Below are 14,433 nucleotides of genomic sequence, written 5' to 3' on the forward strand. Positions count from 1 at the left end.
CAAGGGATCTTTTATATGCACCATCCCACAGGCAGGGTAGCACATACCACAGCCTTCGATATACCAGTGGTTGTGTACTGACTCACCAGTGGATCCTATAGCACTAATTGCCAACTCCTTGGCTCGGACTGTCGTCGCTGTCTGTAGGATGGATAAAACATGCTCCATCAGAATCGGCAGGAACGGCAAGATTTCTTTACCTGCAAAAATATATATATTCTAATATTATTACAACTTCACCACTACGCATTGAATATAATTTTATTAATAAAAAAAAAAAAGTTATTGGAAGATGAATCTGTTTTTGTTTCTTTTCCGTCACCTCTGGTACTCCGGTTTAGAAGGGAAGTGACATCATCTCCTGTAATATTATTATTATTACACCTTTATCACTAAGCATTGAATGATTTTATTAATAAAAAAAGGACATTATTGGAAGATGAATCTGTTTTTGTTTCTTTTCATTCACCTCCGGTACTCCAGTTTAGAAGGGGAGTGACATCACCTCCTGTAAACAACTCCTGTAAGCCAGTAATTTACGGCACGGTGCTTTGCTATGATCATCCCAACTTGTAGATGCCCAGGTAATATAATATTTAACCAAACATACTTCAATGTGCAATAACAAAATTATTAGGGTTTTAGTATTTTCCCTGAGTAAAAATCTAAAGAAAAAAATGCATACAATTTAGTAGTAGTATGTTTGAGCAAAAACAACCGGGCCAACCAAGTAATAATTTCCTTTTCTTTGCAACTAAGTGATTTTAGATGGGACAGCCCATTACAATTACAGCTTATTTGTTAGAGAATGTTTTAATTTCCTGGATCAATACAGTATTACACAGATCATGATCCGTTACATGTTAAGATCATATTTGCCTATATTTTTTCCATACTATTAAACAAAAAATTATGTTAGGATATGTCATCATATTAGATTGGTTTTAAAAAAATGCATCACATGAGGTTAGTAATACGTATGTTTTTAATGTCCAGACAGCGGTGGCACTACCAAACAATCACAACATCTGGTAATCCGCCAAACAGATATCACAGGTAAAGGCAAGTGAAGACCAATTAACCAAATAAACAGTCATTTATCATTTCAGGTTTCTGAACTAGACTGCTGCTTCATGGACAAAATATGATACATTGTCGCCAGTTTCACGACTGGTGGTTTATTTTGTATAGAAAAATAATGTATACTCATTTCGGGCTTATTGGGATGGATATTATTACAAAACATTGCGACACATGTCTATTTCATCATTCTGCAAAAATTAACAGACCGGTACGTTCTTTTCTTTGGTTCTAAGATTAATACCTGATGTGACACGACGATAAGTATTACGTAACTACCTGTTCACAAGAGGGCAGATTCAGTGGGATGAAACAAAATGGCCGTGCCAGTTACATATAATGACTGTCGCATTCATTAATTAAATATCTCAATAAACTTGTTGATATTAAGCAATAATGTGCATTAAATATCGTTGAACATATATACCAATCCAAAAGACTTGCCTAATTATTCCTTTAACACATATATGTATTATTCTTTTATATAAGTGAATTCCATTTAACTGCAGTGTTCGAAATACACATGTAAGCACTTGTCCATTTGTCCTGACAAGTGAAAATCTGCTCAGACAAACAAAATGTACCTTGGTGGTTGTCCAGTGGACAAGTAAACATATTCAATGAAGTTTCATTTTGAGCAATGAAAAACATTGTTCTTGTACTTTAATAACACAAACTATTTATTTGGACAAGTGAAAATATTATCAGACAAGTAGATTTCTAGATTTATTTGTCCGGTGGACTAGAGAAAATTTCTGCTTATTTCTATCACTGAACTGTACTAACCTAAATTTTCACAGAACATTTCAAGTGCATAATAGCTCTTCGTGAGACCATGTGGATTTTTGTCAGCATTGTGTGTCTCTTGTCGGAGGTGTTGGAACAGTACAGGAAGCAGTTGAGAAGCAAACTTACTAATATCTGGCTGCAAGAGACAAAAGTAATGTCAGTTTTCCAAGATATCAAATATAAACAACCACTGCAGAATCGTGTACAAAATACTGAGTTAACTATTAAACCGTAACATAATCTAGATTAATAAGCCTGTTTAGTTAGAAATACAAAATGTATATAAGTCTAAAGGTCGCTGAAATCTGTTCTAAAAATCTTACATATTAATGTATAATAAAAAACATTAAATCTCAGTTTATTACCAGGGGTGCAGAAAGTACTCGCCCGCTTGCCAAATGTGAGTAAAAATTCTCACACACGAGTTGAAAAATGCAAATATCAGTCCGACGGGCGATCTCTCTTTTTCTGACTGACAATATTTTGTTTTTATTTTATAAACTTTGAATTTTGTAAATCTATATGGAAAAAATATATATATATCATTTGATGTCAAGACAGTGCATATTATAATATTATTAAAGGCATACTGTCACGGATTTCAGGACCCTATTTCTTGAAAAATAGATAATAACTAAAAATTACATTAACTGTTGGAAACCAAATCTAGCTATTGCATCACCTTAACTGAACCATGATGGAATGAAATCCATGTCAACCCTCTCGGCAATTTTAGTTTTTGAATTATGGACCACTGCAATAATTCAATTATTTTTACAAAATGTCATTAATAAATGGAGTATGGTGGTTATGAAGATGGTTGAATAAAGTACATTTAGGGACAAATCAAATGATTTTTGTTCAGGTAATACTTTGTTAGACCATTAAATAGGTCAGTGGTCTGTGACAATATGCCTTTAAACATTAATACAGTATTCTATATGCTGGTGGACTAGTATAAATTATGGTGGGCTAGTAAATTTTAGTTGGTTCTGGTCTGGCAGGCTAGTGAAATATTTTTCATTTCTGTATCCCTGATTACTATTAAATCTATCTGTAATAAATGAATAGGAAAAGCTATCAAATATTTTAAATCATCCGATGTACATTACACTCAACACATAAAGGTCTAGAGCAGGCATTTAATACAAGTGCCTTCTCCATGCATTTTTACTCGGTCCTAATTGAAACAAAATAAAAAGTCTTATGACAACTTGTCTAATATACATGTATAAAAAACTGCAAACATTTTGAAAAATTGTTTAATGCAAACAAACCTGCAAATGTTCTGAAAACTGGCCAAGTGCAAACAATGCTGCATTTCTGACAAGTGGTTCCGAGTCACGAAGTCCCTTGCACACACAATTTAATATGTCATTCAGATGTCTACAACACAGAAAGATTACTTAACTTGTGTTCATTTATTCAAATGCTTTGAGCACAGTCTGATATAATATACAGTGTTCTTGCTGGGTGAAAATTAAAGGAGGGCCGCTGCATGACCCACCTCCCCCACCCTTCCAAAAAAAACTGGGAAAAAAAGGGAAGCTTCTCAGTATTTAGTAATGTATAAGCCGACTCGCCTTTTATGTACCATTAGTTTAACCGGAGATACTGTCAGTCTGACATTCACGGGCTTTCGTAGTCTAAGTATTCTAACATTCGAGAGCTAGACAGACACATTTGGACATTTATGGATGTTATGATCTCCCAAATGTCCGTCTAACTCTCAAATGACAGAGTATTCAGGCTAAGGCATTCGTTTTGCTGAACCAATCAATGTTTTAATATTATTATTTTAATAAAGATTTTAAGATATCCAAAAATAATAAAGATTTTTTAAAGTGATTCCCTAATATAGGATAAATGTTTTTTGTTCTTTTCATATCCATCATCTTTGAATGAATCGATCGCATTGATATCGAAGCTGATAGTTTCGTTTTTGTAATGGCGGTGTATATATTATTTGACACCCAAGATAATTATTTTAATGATGAACACGACCATTTCCATTGTTTTTAAAAGCAGTGATATCCCTAAGAAAATGAGGTTTCTAATATTTTATTAGGAATTGCTGAATAAACAAATGACAGTAGGCAGCAAAAATCATCAGTTACGACCTATTAAATCTGTAAATGAGGACAAAATATCAGACAAGAGTCAGTGGACACAAAAGACAGAATGACTGTTCTGATTATGTGACAAATTTGGCACTAAATAAGTAGGAGGTTTTCAGTCGGAGATTGCCGAAAAATAAAAATAAAATATTTTCACTGCTCAAATAAAATATAACTTTTATTGTGTGTGTCAAACATACAAATGGATACTGGTATGGGACACAACAGAGGCTGTTAAAAATACTGTTAAATTACATAACGATAACTGTTGTAAGCTGTTATAGGTTATAGGTCAGTTGTGTTTCTGTACACACCACGGCTTGTATTCTTTGAAGTCCAGGGTGCAGACTGATCGATTTTTATGAGTGTGTGAAAAAAGTGTGCATTTTAAAATAGTGGAGCTGGGTGTTGTAAAATATAGTTGGATGTGGGGAAAATAGAGAAGGGCACAAAAAATAAAGAAGGGAAGCAAAACACGAAAGTGGGGTGGCAAAATGCAATAGTTGGCAACCCGCCCTGTTTAAATGGAGCAGCAAGAACACTGATATATAAATTTTTTATTCAAATATCTTTGCTCAATGTACATTTACTACAAACAATGGCCAAGCACTGTTCACATGTTATCATCTATCAGCAAAAGTTCAACATTACTTAAAGTTAATATTACATGGGGCGTTTTCAGCATTACCCTCCTACATGTATACAGAGAGAATAATACATGAGTAGCCGTTAGATACCATTTATCTCACGAGTAGTTTCAAAATGTATCCAACGAGCGAAAGCGAGTTTGATACATTTTTAAACGAGTTGTGAAATAAATGGTATCTAACAGACACAAATGTATTATTCTATTTCTTGAATATCCTCAAAAAGCAGGTTTTAAGCAAATTTTAACATCTTTTTCGACTAAAAGTTAATTACAGCCGTTGCACTTGTAGCTGATTTACGCGTCACAGGCACATGATTGTCAGGTTAACTATATGTCACAGTGTAATCAATTTCCACCATGTTTTTTTTTTATTGGATGTATGGCACTGGTGACCTGGTCATCACCTAGGAGCAGCCAGTTGCATGTCTTGAAATTATTAACACACATATGTACATGTATGTGTGTAAACAACCCATATGTTATCAAAAATAATCAATGGTGTTCTCACCAACGGGTGTGTAAGAAACTCAGTTTATATAACACTACTATCATGGTACTATCAAAATATATATATATTCTCTCCCTGCCAGTAAAAAGAAGTAAAGAATAGAAATACAGTCCATCCTACAGTGAACGTCTTTTTTATACTATGAAATTTACAACTTATTTATTTCTGAGGCGGTTGTTTTTTAAATTGGACACAAAAACAGTGGGGGGGTGGGGGGGGGGGTTTCCAAAAACTTTTACTTTTGTTCTTACGTCAAACAAAACTGAAATTATTTACAATTTTGTTTTTTATAGGAGGATGGGACAGACTATAGTTAGTTAGGAGGTGTTACTAGTAAATTAGGAGGTGTTACTAGTTAGTTAGGAGGTGTTACTTGTTAGTTAGGTGGTGTTACTAGTTAGTTAGGTGTTACTTGTTCATCAGGTAGTCAGCACAGCCCTCAGCTACTACTGCCATCGACATGTACGCAGCCCGGCGCGGACCCGCGTCTCCGCTCTCAAGTCCCGTCTCAACCATCGACATCTGAAATACAGACACCAGCACATGGAAATAAACAACAGCCATCACCCTGCTCACACCTCTAGTGTCTCAATACACGCTTTTCTTTTCAACCAGGGCACATATACTGATGGAAATAAATATGGGAACACATGGTATTTAAGACCATATTTAATTCACTATTAGAGAAGATATACCTGTATACAATACAGAAATGTAATGTGGGATTGAATGTCAGTACTGTGGGATTGAATGTCAGTACTGCGGGATTGAATGTCAGTACTGCGGGATTGAATGTCAGTACTGCGGGATTGAATGTCAGTACTGCGGGACTGAATGTCAGTACTGCGGGACTGAATGTCAGTACTGCTGGATTGAATGTCAGTACTGTGGGATTAAATGTCAGTACTGCGGGATTGAATGTCAGTACTGTGGGATTGAATGTCAGTACTGCGGGATTGAATGTCAGTAATGCGGGATTGAATGTCAGTACTGTGGGATTGAATGTCAGTACTGTGGGATTGAATGTCAGTACTGTGGGATTGAACATTAATAACAGTTAACTTCATGTTAAAACGGATGAGGATTCTGGTGGCAAGCAATATTTTCTGTTATTATTTATGTGTTCCCTTATTTTTTTCCATGAGTATATTTTTAAAGCTATCTTAGCACCACAATATTGTAAAACTTTTGGAGGCTTTGACATCACTATGGCGTGTGTTGTAGTGATGTCATAGCCTACAATGGTTTTACAATATCGTAGGCCTAAGATAGCTTTAAAAATCAGTAGCCAGGTCTTTCCATTTACAATATGATGATTATAATTCATTAAAAGTATTCTTTTTGAATGCATACATTTAACTTTTCTCTCTGAACTAAGTTAAAAAGGTTTTTTTTTGTTTAACGACACATTGATTTATTAATCATCAGCTATTGGATGTCAAACATTTTTCCATTAGTAGCAAGGGATCTTTTATATGCACTATCCCACAGACAGGATAGCACATACCACTGCCTTTGATATACCAGTCATGATACAATCCTAAACTGACCGCACATCAATGGAACGCAAAAAAGACAAAATTAAAATGTCCCAGTTATCTACAGTGACTGTCATTTATATAAAATATAAAGAAAATATAGAGGATGTGCACAGATGAAATAAAGTAGTAACTTATGTGTCTTGAGAAAAAAATAGGCATCAACCCATCAGGGAGTGGGAATTGGTGAATTGTAAAAAAAAAAAAAAAAAGAGGAAATCTAGAGGGGTCCCAGAAATTCTTGAAATTCTAGGTTAAAATCTGTTCCATCCGACACATTTTGAAGGAAAGGAGGATTAAAATGCGAGGAAATGCAATGTTCCATGAGAGAATTCCCACCCCTGACCCATAACAAATTACTTCATTGAATACACACTTCTCTGACAACACGCGATGAAGCTGGACGTTTGTTCATGTGCTCTCGACTTGCCCCCCCACCTGGGGGGGGGGGACTGCTTGTTAGTTACGGGTCGCTTACACCGGGTCACGGGCAACTGTGACTTTGGTGTATAGCAACGCGGTCACTCAGAAAAGGAACGAGAAGGAGGAAACGTGTGCCAGGGGCGGCACAGGGGGGAACAAAGCTGGTAGCTCAACCGCCAGCGGCAGTCCCGTCTGCGTCGCAGCCCCCATCCCCACGACCCGACAAGCCAGCTGTTTCAATGCAGACTGACCAGCTCGGAGAGTCGACGCCAGTGTTGGACACCACCATGTGCAAAACTCCACGGCTGGCGTCTTCCGTTCCAACCCCTCCGCTTGTGTCCGCGTCGAGACCCCCACCCCCGAGGGATTTTGGTGTTGCAAAACGGAAGGCCGTCACTCCTCCGAGTGACCATCCAGCCAAGGCCCGGCCTTCCGCCTCCGACCCGAGGCAGGGACATCACCGCCTGGAGTCTCGCAGTGTCGAAGATAAAGGGCCAGTACTCGAAGTACTTAGTCGGGGACACACCACACACGGCCTCACTGCCGGGAGGCGTCATCGAAGGATCTTTCAAGCGCTTCCCAGACGGCAATGAGGTCGGGATCCATGACATGGAGCTAGGGGACGGGACGTTTGGACTTGTGGTGACGTCGCGCCGGGATGGACTCTACAGACAAGGAGTTCTCTTCAGAGAAATGGACAACAACACCGTCCATAGAGTCCTGAAGATCATCGCCGGCGCCCATTACGTCCAGCTAGCCAAGACCTTGCTAGCCCACCGGTGGAGGAAACTGGTGCTGCAGTTCAACGCGAAGCACTTCATCTCGTCCCCGTAGTCGCCAACCGTTCCAAGGGCTTAGTCGGACTTTAAAGTTTTTGGCCAGCATTCAAAATTTTATTTCATTTTTTTTTTTTTTTTTTTTTTTTTTATTTATTTGTAAACAGTTCGATGCACTTTATTTTGGCAGCCTGTCTAAAATGCTCAAATCACCTTAAAACCCTTTCGGTCAAGCACTCTAATTTTATTCTTTGGACATAATTTGTTTTCCAAACATGAGTAGTATGAAATTAGCTCATTTTGGCTTTAGGTCTTTGACCTAACAACTAAATTCATATTCCAAATTCCACCCACCTTCATATTCACACCCCTCCTCTGGCTTGGACCATATAGATCGGACTTTAAACTTTTAGACCTCCGTTCAAAATTTTATGTCAAAATTACTTCTTCTTTTTTTAATACTATTAAACAGTCCGATCCTCTCTTCTTTCTCTTATTTATTTTTGGACTGTCCTAAAATGCTCCAAATTATATAAATATTCGGCCGAGCAGTCAATTCTTTTATTTTTGGCTTGTAACTTTTTTCTTTCTTTTTTAATTCTATTAACTTTTTTACTAATTACTATTTTCAAAATTCTGCCCATTTTCAACTCATTCCCCCACCCCCCAATCCCGAGTCAGGCCACCGATCTTATCGGAGGTTGGACTCTGGATGGGCGTGTTCGGAACCCTAGTGGTATATGGGCACGTTAAACTAGTTATCTATCTATCATTGAATAAAGTCTTAACAGCACACACAATGGAATTAAACCTCACTCACCAATGGAGGAATCAGTTTTTCTGGAGGAAGATGTAGAGCCATAACATCAATCACCTAAAAAAAAAAACAGAAATTGTAAACTGACAGCGAGTGTGTTCTGTATTGTGATTGGTTAATTACATTCTTTTTCCGGGATCAAATAGACAATAACACCCGGAAAGCTAATGATGTCATTAGAAAGTGACTACATTAGCAGTTGGAACAGGCGAAGTTGATAATTCAAGGGTCTACAGTTAGATTGTAGCCAGGTATTCCTTTTCAAGAAATAACAAATATACAGTTAGTTATGTAAAAAAAACGATTCAGTTTACAATGGACATAACCATATGGAGTTTTTAGATTTGCGGGTGTTATTGTCTATTTGATGCCCGAAAATGTTTAATTTTAAAATGACATTTGCAGGACCTGATTGACCTACCGACCTGACTGGCCTACCGACCTGACTGACCTACCGACCTGACTAGCATACCGACCTGACTGGCATACTGACTAGCCTACCGACCTGACTGGCATACCGACCTGACTAGCATACCGACCTGACTGGCATACCGACCTGACAAGCATACCGACCTGACTGACCTACCGACCTGACTAGCATACCGACCTGACTGGCATACCGACCTGACTGGCATACCGACCTGACTGGCATACCGACCTGACTGGCATACTGACTAGCATACCGACCTGACTAGCATACCGACCTGACTGACCTACCGACCTGACTAGCATACCGACCTGACTGGCATACTGACTAGCCTACCAACCTGACTAGCATACCGACCTGACTGGCCTACCGACCTGACTGGCCTACCGACCTGACTGACCTACCGACCTGACTGACCTGACTAGCATACCGACCTGACTGGCATACTGACTAGCCTACCGACCTGACTGGCCTACCGACCTGACTGGCATACCGACCTGACTGGCATACTGACTAGCATACCAACCTGACTGGCCTACCGACCTGACTGGCATACTGACCTGACTGGCATACCGACCTGACTGGCATACTGACTAGCATACCGACCTGACTGGCATACTGACTAGCATACCGACCTGACTGGCATACCGACCTGACTGGCATACCGACCTGACTGGCATACTGACTGGCCTACCGACCTGACTGGCCTACCGACCTGACTAGCATACCGACTTGAGTGGCATACCGACCTGAGTGGCAAACCGAACCTGACTGGCATACTGACTAGCATACCAACCTGACTGGCCTACCGACCTGACTGGCATACTGACTAGCATACCGATCTGACTGGCCTACCCACCTGACTAGCATACCGACCTGACTGGCATACTGACTAGCATACCGACCTGACTAGCCTACCGACCTGATTGGCATACTGACTAGCATACTGACCTGACTGGCATACTGACTGGCATACTGACTGGCCTACCGACCTGACTGGCATACTGACTGGCCTACCGACCTGACTGGCCAACTGGCCTACCGACCTGACTAGCATACCGACCTGACTGACATACCGACCTGACTGGCATACCGACCTGACTGGCACACCGACCTGACTGGCACACCGACCTTACTGGCATACTGACCTGACTAGCATACTGGCACGGTGTGCTCGTCTCCTCTTCATCATCATTCGCCTCGGATAAATTTTTCTCTCGCTCACCAATCGAGCACATCACTGGAAACAAGACCTGCAGTATGGGATCCACTAGCTTTTGTTTCAACACTGACTGGAAACAAAACACATCATTATTAGGAAAGAAAGAAAGAAATGTTTTATTTAACAACGCACTCAACACATTTTATTTACGGTTATATGGTGTCGGACATATGGTTAAGGACCACACAGATATTGAGAGAGGAAACCCGCTGTCTTTTCGATTAGCAGCAAGGGATTTTTCTATATGCACCATCCCACAGGCAGGATAGTACATACCACGGACATTGTTACACCAGTTGTGGAGCACTGGCTGGGACGAGAAATAGTGCAAAGAGTTTATTCCATTAAAAATAATTGCCACATTTACATTTGCTTTATACTCATGTGGCTTGAATATAATTGGTAACATTGTTAATACAGATTATTTTCTACAACCCTTTATGCAATTACAATGTGGTAACTAAACATTCATGGAGGAAAGGAAATGGTTTATTTAACAATGCACTCAACACATTTTATTTACGGTTATATGGCGTCAGACATACATGGTTACAGATCACACAGATATTGAGGCAGGAAACCCGCTGTTGCAACTTCATGGGCTACTCTTTTTGATTAGCAGCAAGGGATCTCTTATATGCACCATCCCATAGACAGGATAGCACATACCACGGCCTTTGATGTACCAGTCGTGGTGCACTGGCTGAAGCGAGAACATTCATGGAGGATACACACACTTTAGTCAGAAGTAAACAGTCAGTTATAACAGAAAAAAGGATGGGTTTCTAGTGTCTATGTTGTGTTCTAGTTTTGTAATAGCGAAATAACTGTAAACTTGAACTTAATCATCAAGTATCGGTTTCAATTTTTAGTAGGATTTTGTTTGTTTGTTTTTGTTTAATGACACCACTAGAGCACATTGATTAATTAATCATCGGCTACTGTATGTCAAACATTTGGTAATTCTGACACATAGTCATCAGAGGAAACCCGCTACATTTTTTCTAATGAAGAGCAAGGGATCTTTTATATGCACTTTCCCACAGACAAGAAAGTACATACCACGGCCTTCAACCAGTCTGACCTAGGAACGAGAAAAAACTATCAGTTGAATGGATCCATCTAGGTGGTTCAATCCTGCGATGCAAGCACCTCAAGCGAACCCTCAACAGATTGAGCTAAATCCCGCTCCTTTGTAACAGGAATTCAACCAGTTACCAATTCTGGAAAATTACTCTGTATCGTCAATTATCGAAAACCGTACGAAATCAAAAACCGTATTATATTACTTTCTGGTATTTTGTAATGTCTGTGCATGTTCGATTGTTGACACGACAACTTCTTGTTAAGGAAGTACACTTTAAACAAATTTCCTTAAAAATGCACCAAAAAGAAAGGTAAGAATAAGTTTTATGTACAATGAAACTTATTATTACAGTTAATTTGTGCCCTGGAATCTTAATGAATGCAATGCAAATGCATGCCTAAACAGCAACAGGTGCACGACGGAATCCACACAACCAAACACATGTACTAGCACTGCCGACTAAGTAATGACTGGTCACTTCTGAATAGCCGCTTTCAGGTCACATGACTGTTTTCGCGGGAAAAGCCAATTTTGTGTTGTTGCCATTACGTTGATAACGCCATAGTACGGTTTTCGATAATGCTTTTAAAATGACGTTTTTTACCATCTGGTGCAATTCTTGATGGAACAGAGACAATATGTGAGTATGTACTTACCTTTTCATACATTTTATTCTAAATTGAACAAGGTAAACATCAATGTCGTTAAATTGATAGCCTGACATGACTGAGCATGCGCACCAGCCATTTCCTCTTAGTTGTACGGTTTTCGATTAAATGAGGACATATTTAAATTTGTGTTTATGATAAAACTCAAATTTAATGAATCCAATGTAAACGGTTGTAAGCTATTAATCTTTCTCACAACATTATTTTTAACCAAGTTATTCCACCTTTAAATTACCGTACATTATAGTATTAAGATTAAGGAAATAAGAAATAACGTTTACCTTTTTCTTTAGTTTGACGAGAGTACTAATTATGGACATGGCTTTGACCCTCACGGCATCTCCATAATCACTGTTTGCCGTTACCTAAAATATTGAAAATCATACAATCATGTACATACAAACTGGTGCAAAACATTTCAAAAATTATTTCGTTATAATAATGCATACACATTTGCAGAAACCAGACATTTTAAGATAAAGTAGCAGCTAATAAATTATACCAGGACTTGATATAATCATCCAGTAGAAAAACCATAACAAACTTTAGATATCATTGCACTAGGGATGATTCAGAAATAAAACAGCATGCAATTTTGATAATCAGATAATCTGATGAAGGTTTGTCATTAACAGTTAAGGAATCTGAGAAACCAACCGTCCTGTATTTTGAGCTGTATTATACTCATTAAATGGTCACCTGATGACAGAAGTCGACAACCGTCCTGTATTTTGAGCTGTGTTATACTCATTAAATGGTCACCTGATGACAGAAGTTGACAACCGTCCTGTATTTTGAGCTGTATTATACTCATAAAATGGTCACCTGATGACAGAAGTCGACAACCGTCCTGTATTTTGAGCTGTGTTATACTCATTAAATGATCACCTGAAGACAGAAGTCGACAACCGTCCTGATGTGAGGAAGAAGAATTGACACCTCGGACTCCAGCAGCTCATCAAACAGACCAAGAGCTTCACATGCTTTATCCTGCATAATAAATTACAAGTTACAGTGATTAAAAACAGACTGTTATAACAAAGTCAGTGTTCAGAATAAATTATACCTTAAAGTGATTAAAAACAGTGTTATAAGAAAGTTGGTGTTCAGAATAAATTACAAGTTACAGTGATTAAAAACAGATTGTTATAACAAAGTCGGTGTTCAGAATAAATTACAAGTTACAGTGATTAAAACAGATTATCTCGCCTTCATGTAAAATTCTTTAATCTCATTGGTTGTTTGCCGTTGGACAAATCCCTTATCCCCCTGTGGGCGGAGCCAAATTCTCTTATACCCCGTCTGTAATTTCAAAAGTTTCCAGCCACCCCAGTTAATGCTAAAGCAATAATTAGATTATAAATAACATTGATAATCAATCAAGTATACACAATTAATTTTATTTTTACTATAAAATACACTATTTCAATACTTTTAAAAGCTGCAATGTTGAACTCTGCCACCTAATTACGGTCGTGGTGTTATTGTATTTTTTTTTTTTTTTTTTTTTTTTTTTTTTTTTTTTTTTACTACATACATTTCTGATAAAAAAAAGTGTTTTTTTTAATTAATATCTGTTTCAGACAATTTCGTATTACAAACATTTGAAGTTAAAAACTAGTTTATCGATGGAACTATTTTTCGTCACTGGCAAGTGCTTTCGTTCGCGTCCGCGTGGTACGGCTCCTCCGTTAATAAATTGTTAACAATTATTGTCTGGCGTTATTTTAATTATTTGGCTATATGGTTTAACATGTCGGCAAGATAAATTCGTTGTAGAAGCATCTCTCAGGGTATATGGCTTTTTATGTACCCTCTGTGTGCTCTTTTACCCCCTCGCCTTCGGCTCGGGGTAAAAGAACACACAGAGGGTACATAAAAAGCCATATACCCCTCGTGATGCTTCTACAACTTATACTGTTATAACAAGGTTGGTGTTCAGAATAATTATAACTTAAAGTTATTAAACACAGATTGTTATAACAAAGTCAGTGTTCAGAATAAATTACAAGTTACAGTGATTAAAAACGGATTGTTATAAGAAAGTCAGTGTTCAGAATAAATTACAAGTTACAGTGATTAAAAACAGATTGTTATAAGAAAGTCAGTGTTCAGAAATAAATTACAAGTTACAGTGATTAAAACAGATTGTTATAAGAAAGTCAGTGTTCAGAATAAATTACGAGTTACAGTGATTAAAAACAGACTGTTATAAAAAAAAGTCAGTGTTCAGAATAAATTATAACTTAAAGTAATTAAAAACAGTGTTATAACAAAGTCTGTGTTCATAATAAATTACAAGTCACAGTGATTAAAACAGACTGTTACAACA

General features: G+C 38.0%; 1 protein-coding gene across 1 annotated transcript in view; it reads right to left on the bottom strand.

Moving 5' to 3' along the window:
• LOC121388322 (importin-4-like) overlaps positions 1–14,433 on the bottom strand; it is a 56,741-nt gene that overhangs the window by 27,364 nt on the left and 14,944 nt on the right. The window contains exons 9-16 of the mRNA XM_041519617.1: positions 12,990–13,091; positions 12,383–12,466; positions 10,273–10,416; positions 8,701–8,754; positions 5,556–5,665; positions 3,147–3,255; positions 1,867–2,005; positions 87–200 (exon numbers count right to left, since the gene is read on the bottom strand). Coding sequence (XP_041375551.1) covers positions 87–200; positions 1,867–2,005; positions 3,147–3,255; positions 5,556–5,665; positions 8,701–8,754; positions 10,273–10,416; positions 12,383–12,466; positions 12,990–13,091 — 856 coding nt within the window. The remainder of the gene's footprint in view (positions 1–86; positions 201–1,866; positions 2,006–3,146; positions 3,256–5,555; positions 5,666–8,700; positions 8,755–10,272; positions 10,417–12,382; positions 12,467–12,989; positions 13,092–14,433) is intronic.

This window comes from Gigantopelta aegis, chromosome 14 (assembly GCF_016097555.1).
Source record: "Gigantopelta aegis isolate Gae_Host chromosome 14, Gae_host_genome, whole genome shotgun sequence".
NCBI classification, from domain to species: Eukaryota; Metazoa; Mollusca; class Gastropoda; order Neomphalida; family Peltospiridae; genus Gigantopelta; species Gigantopelta aegis.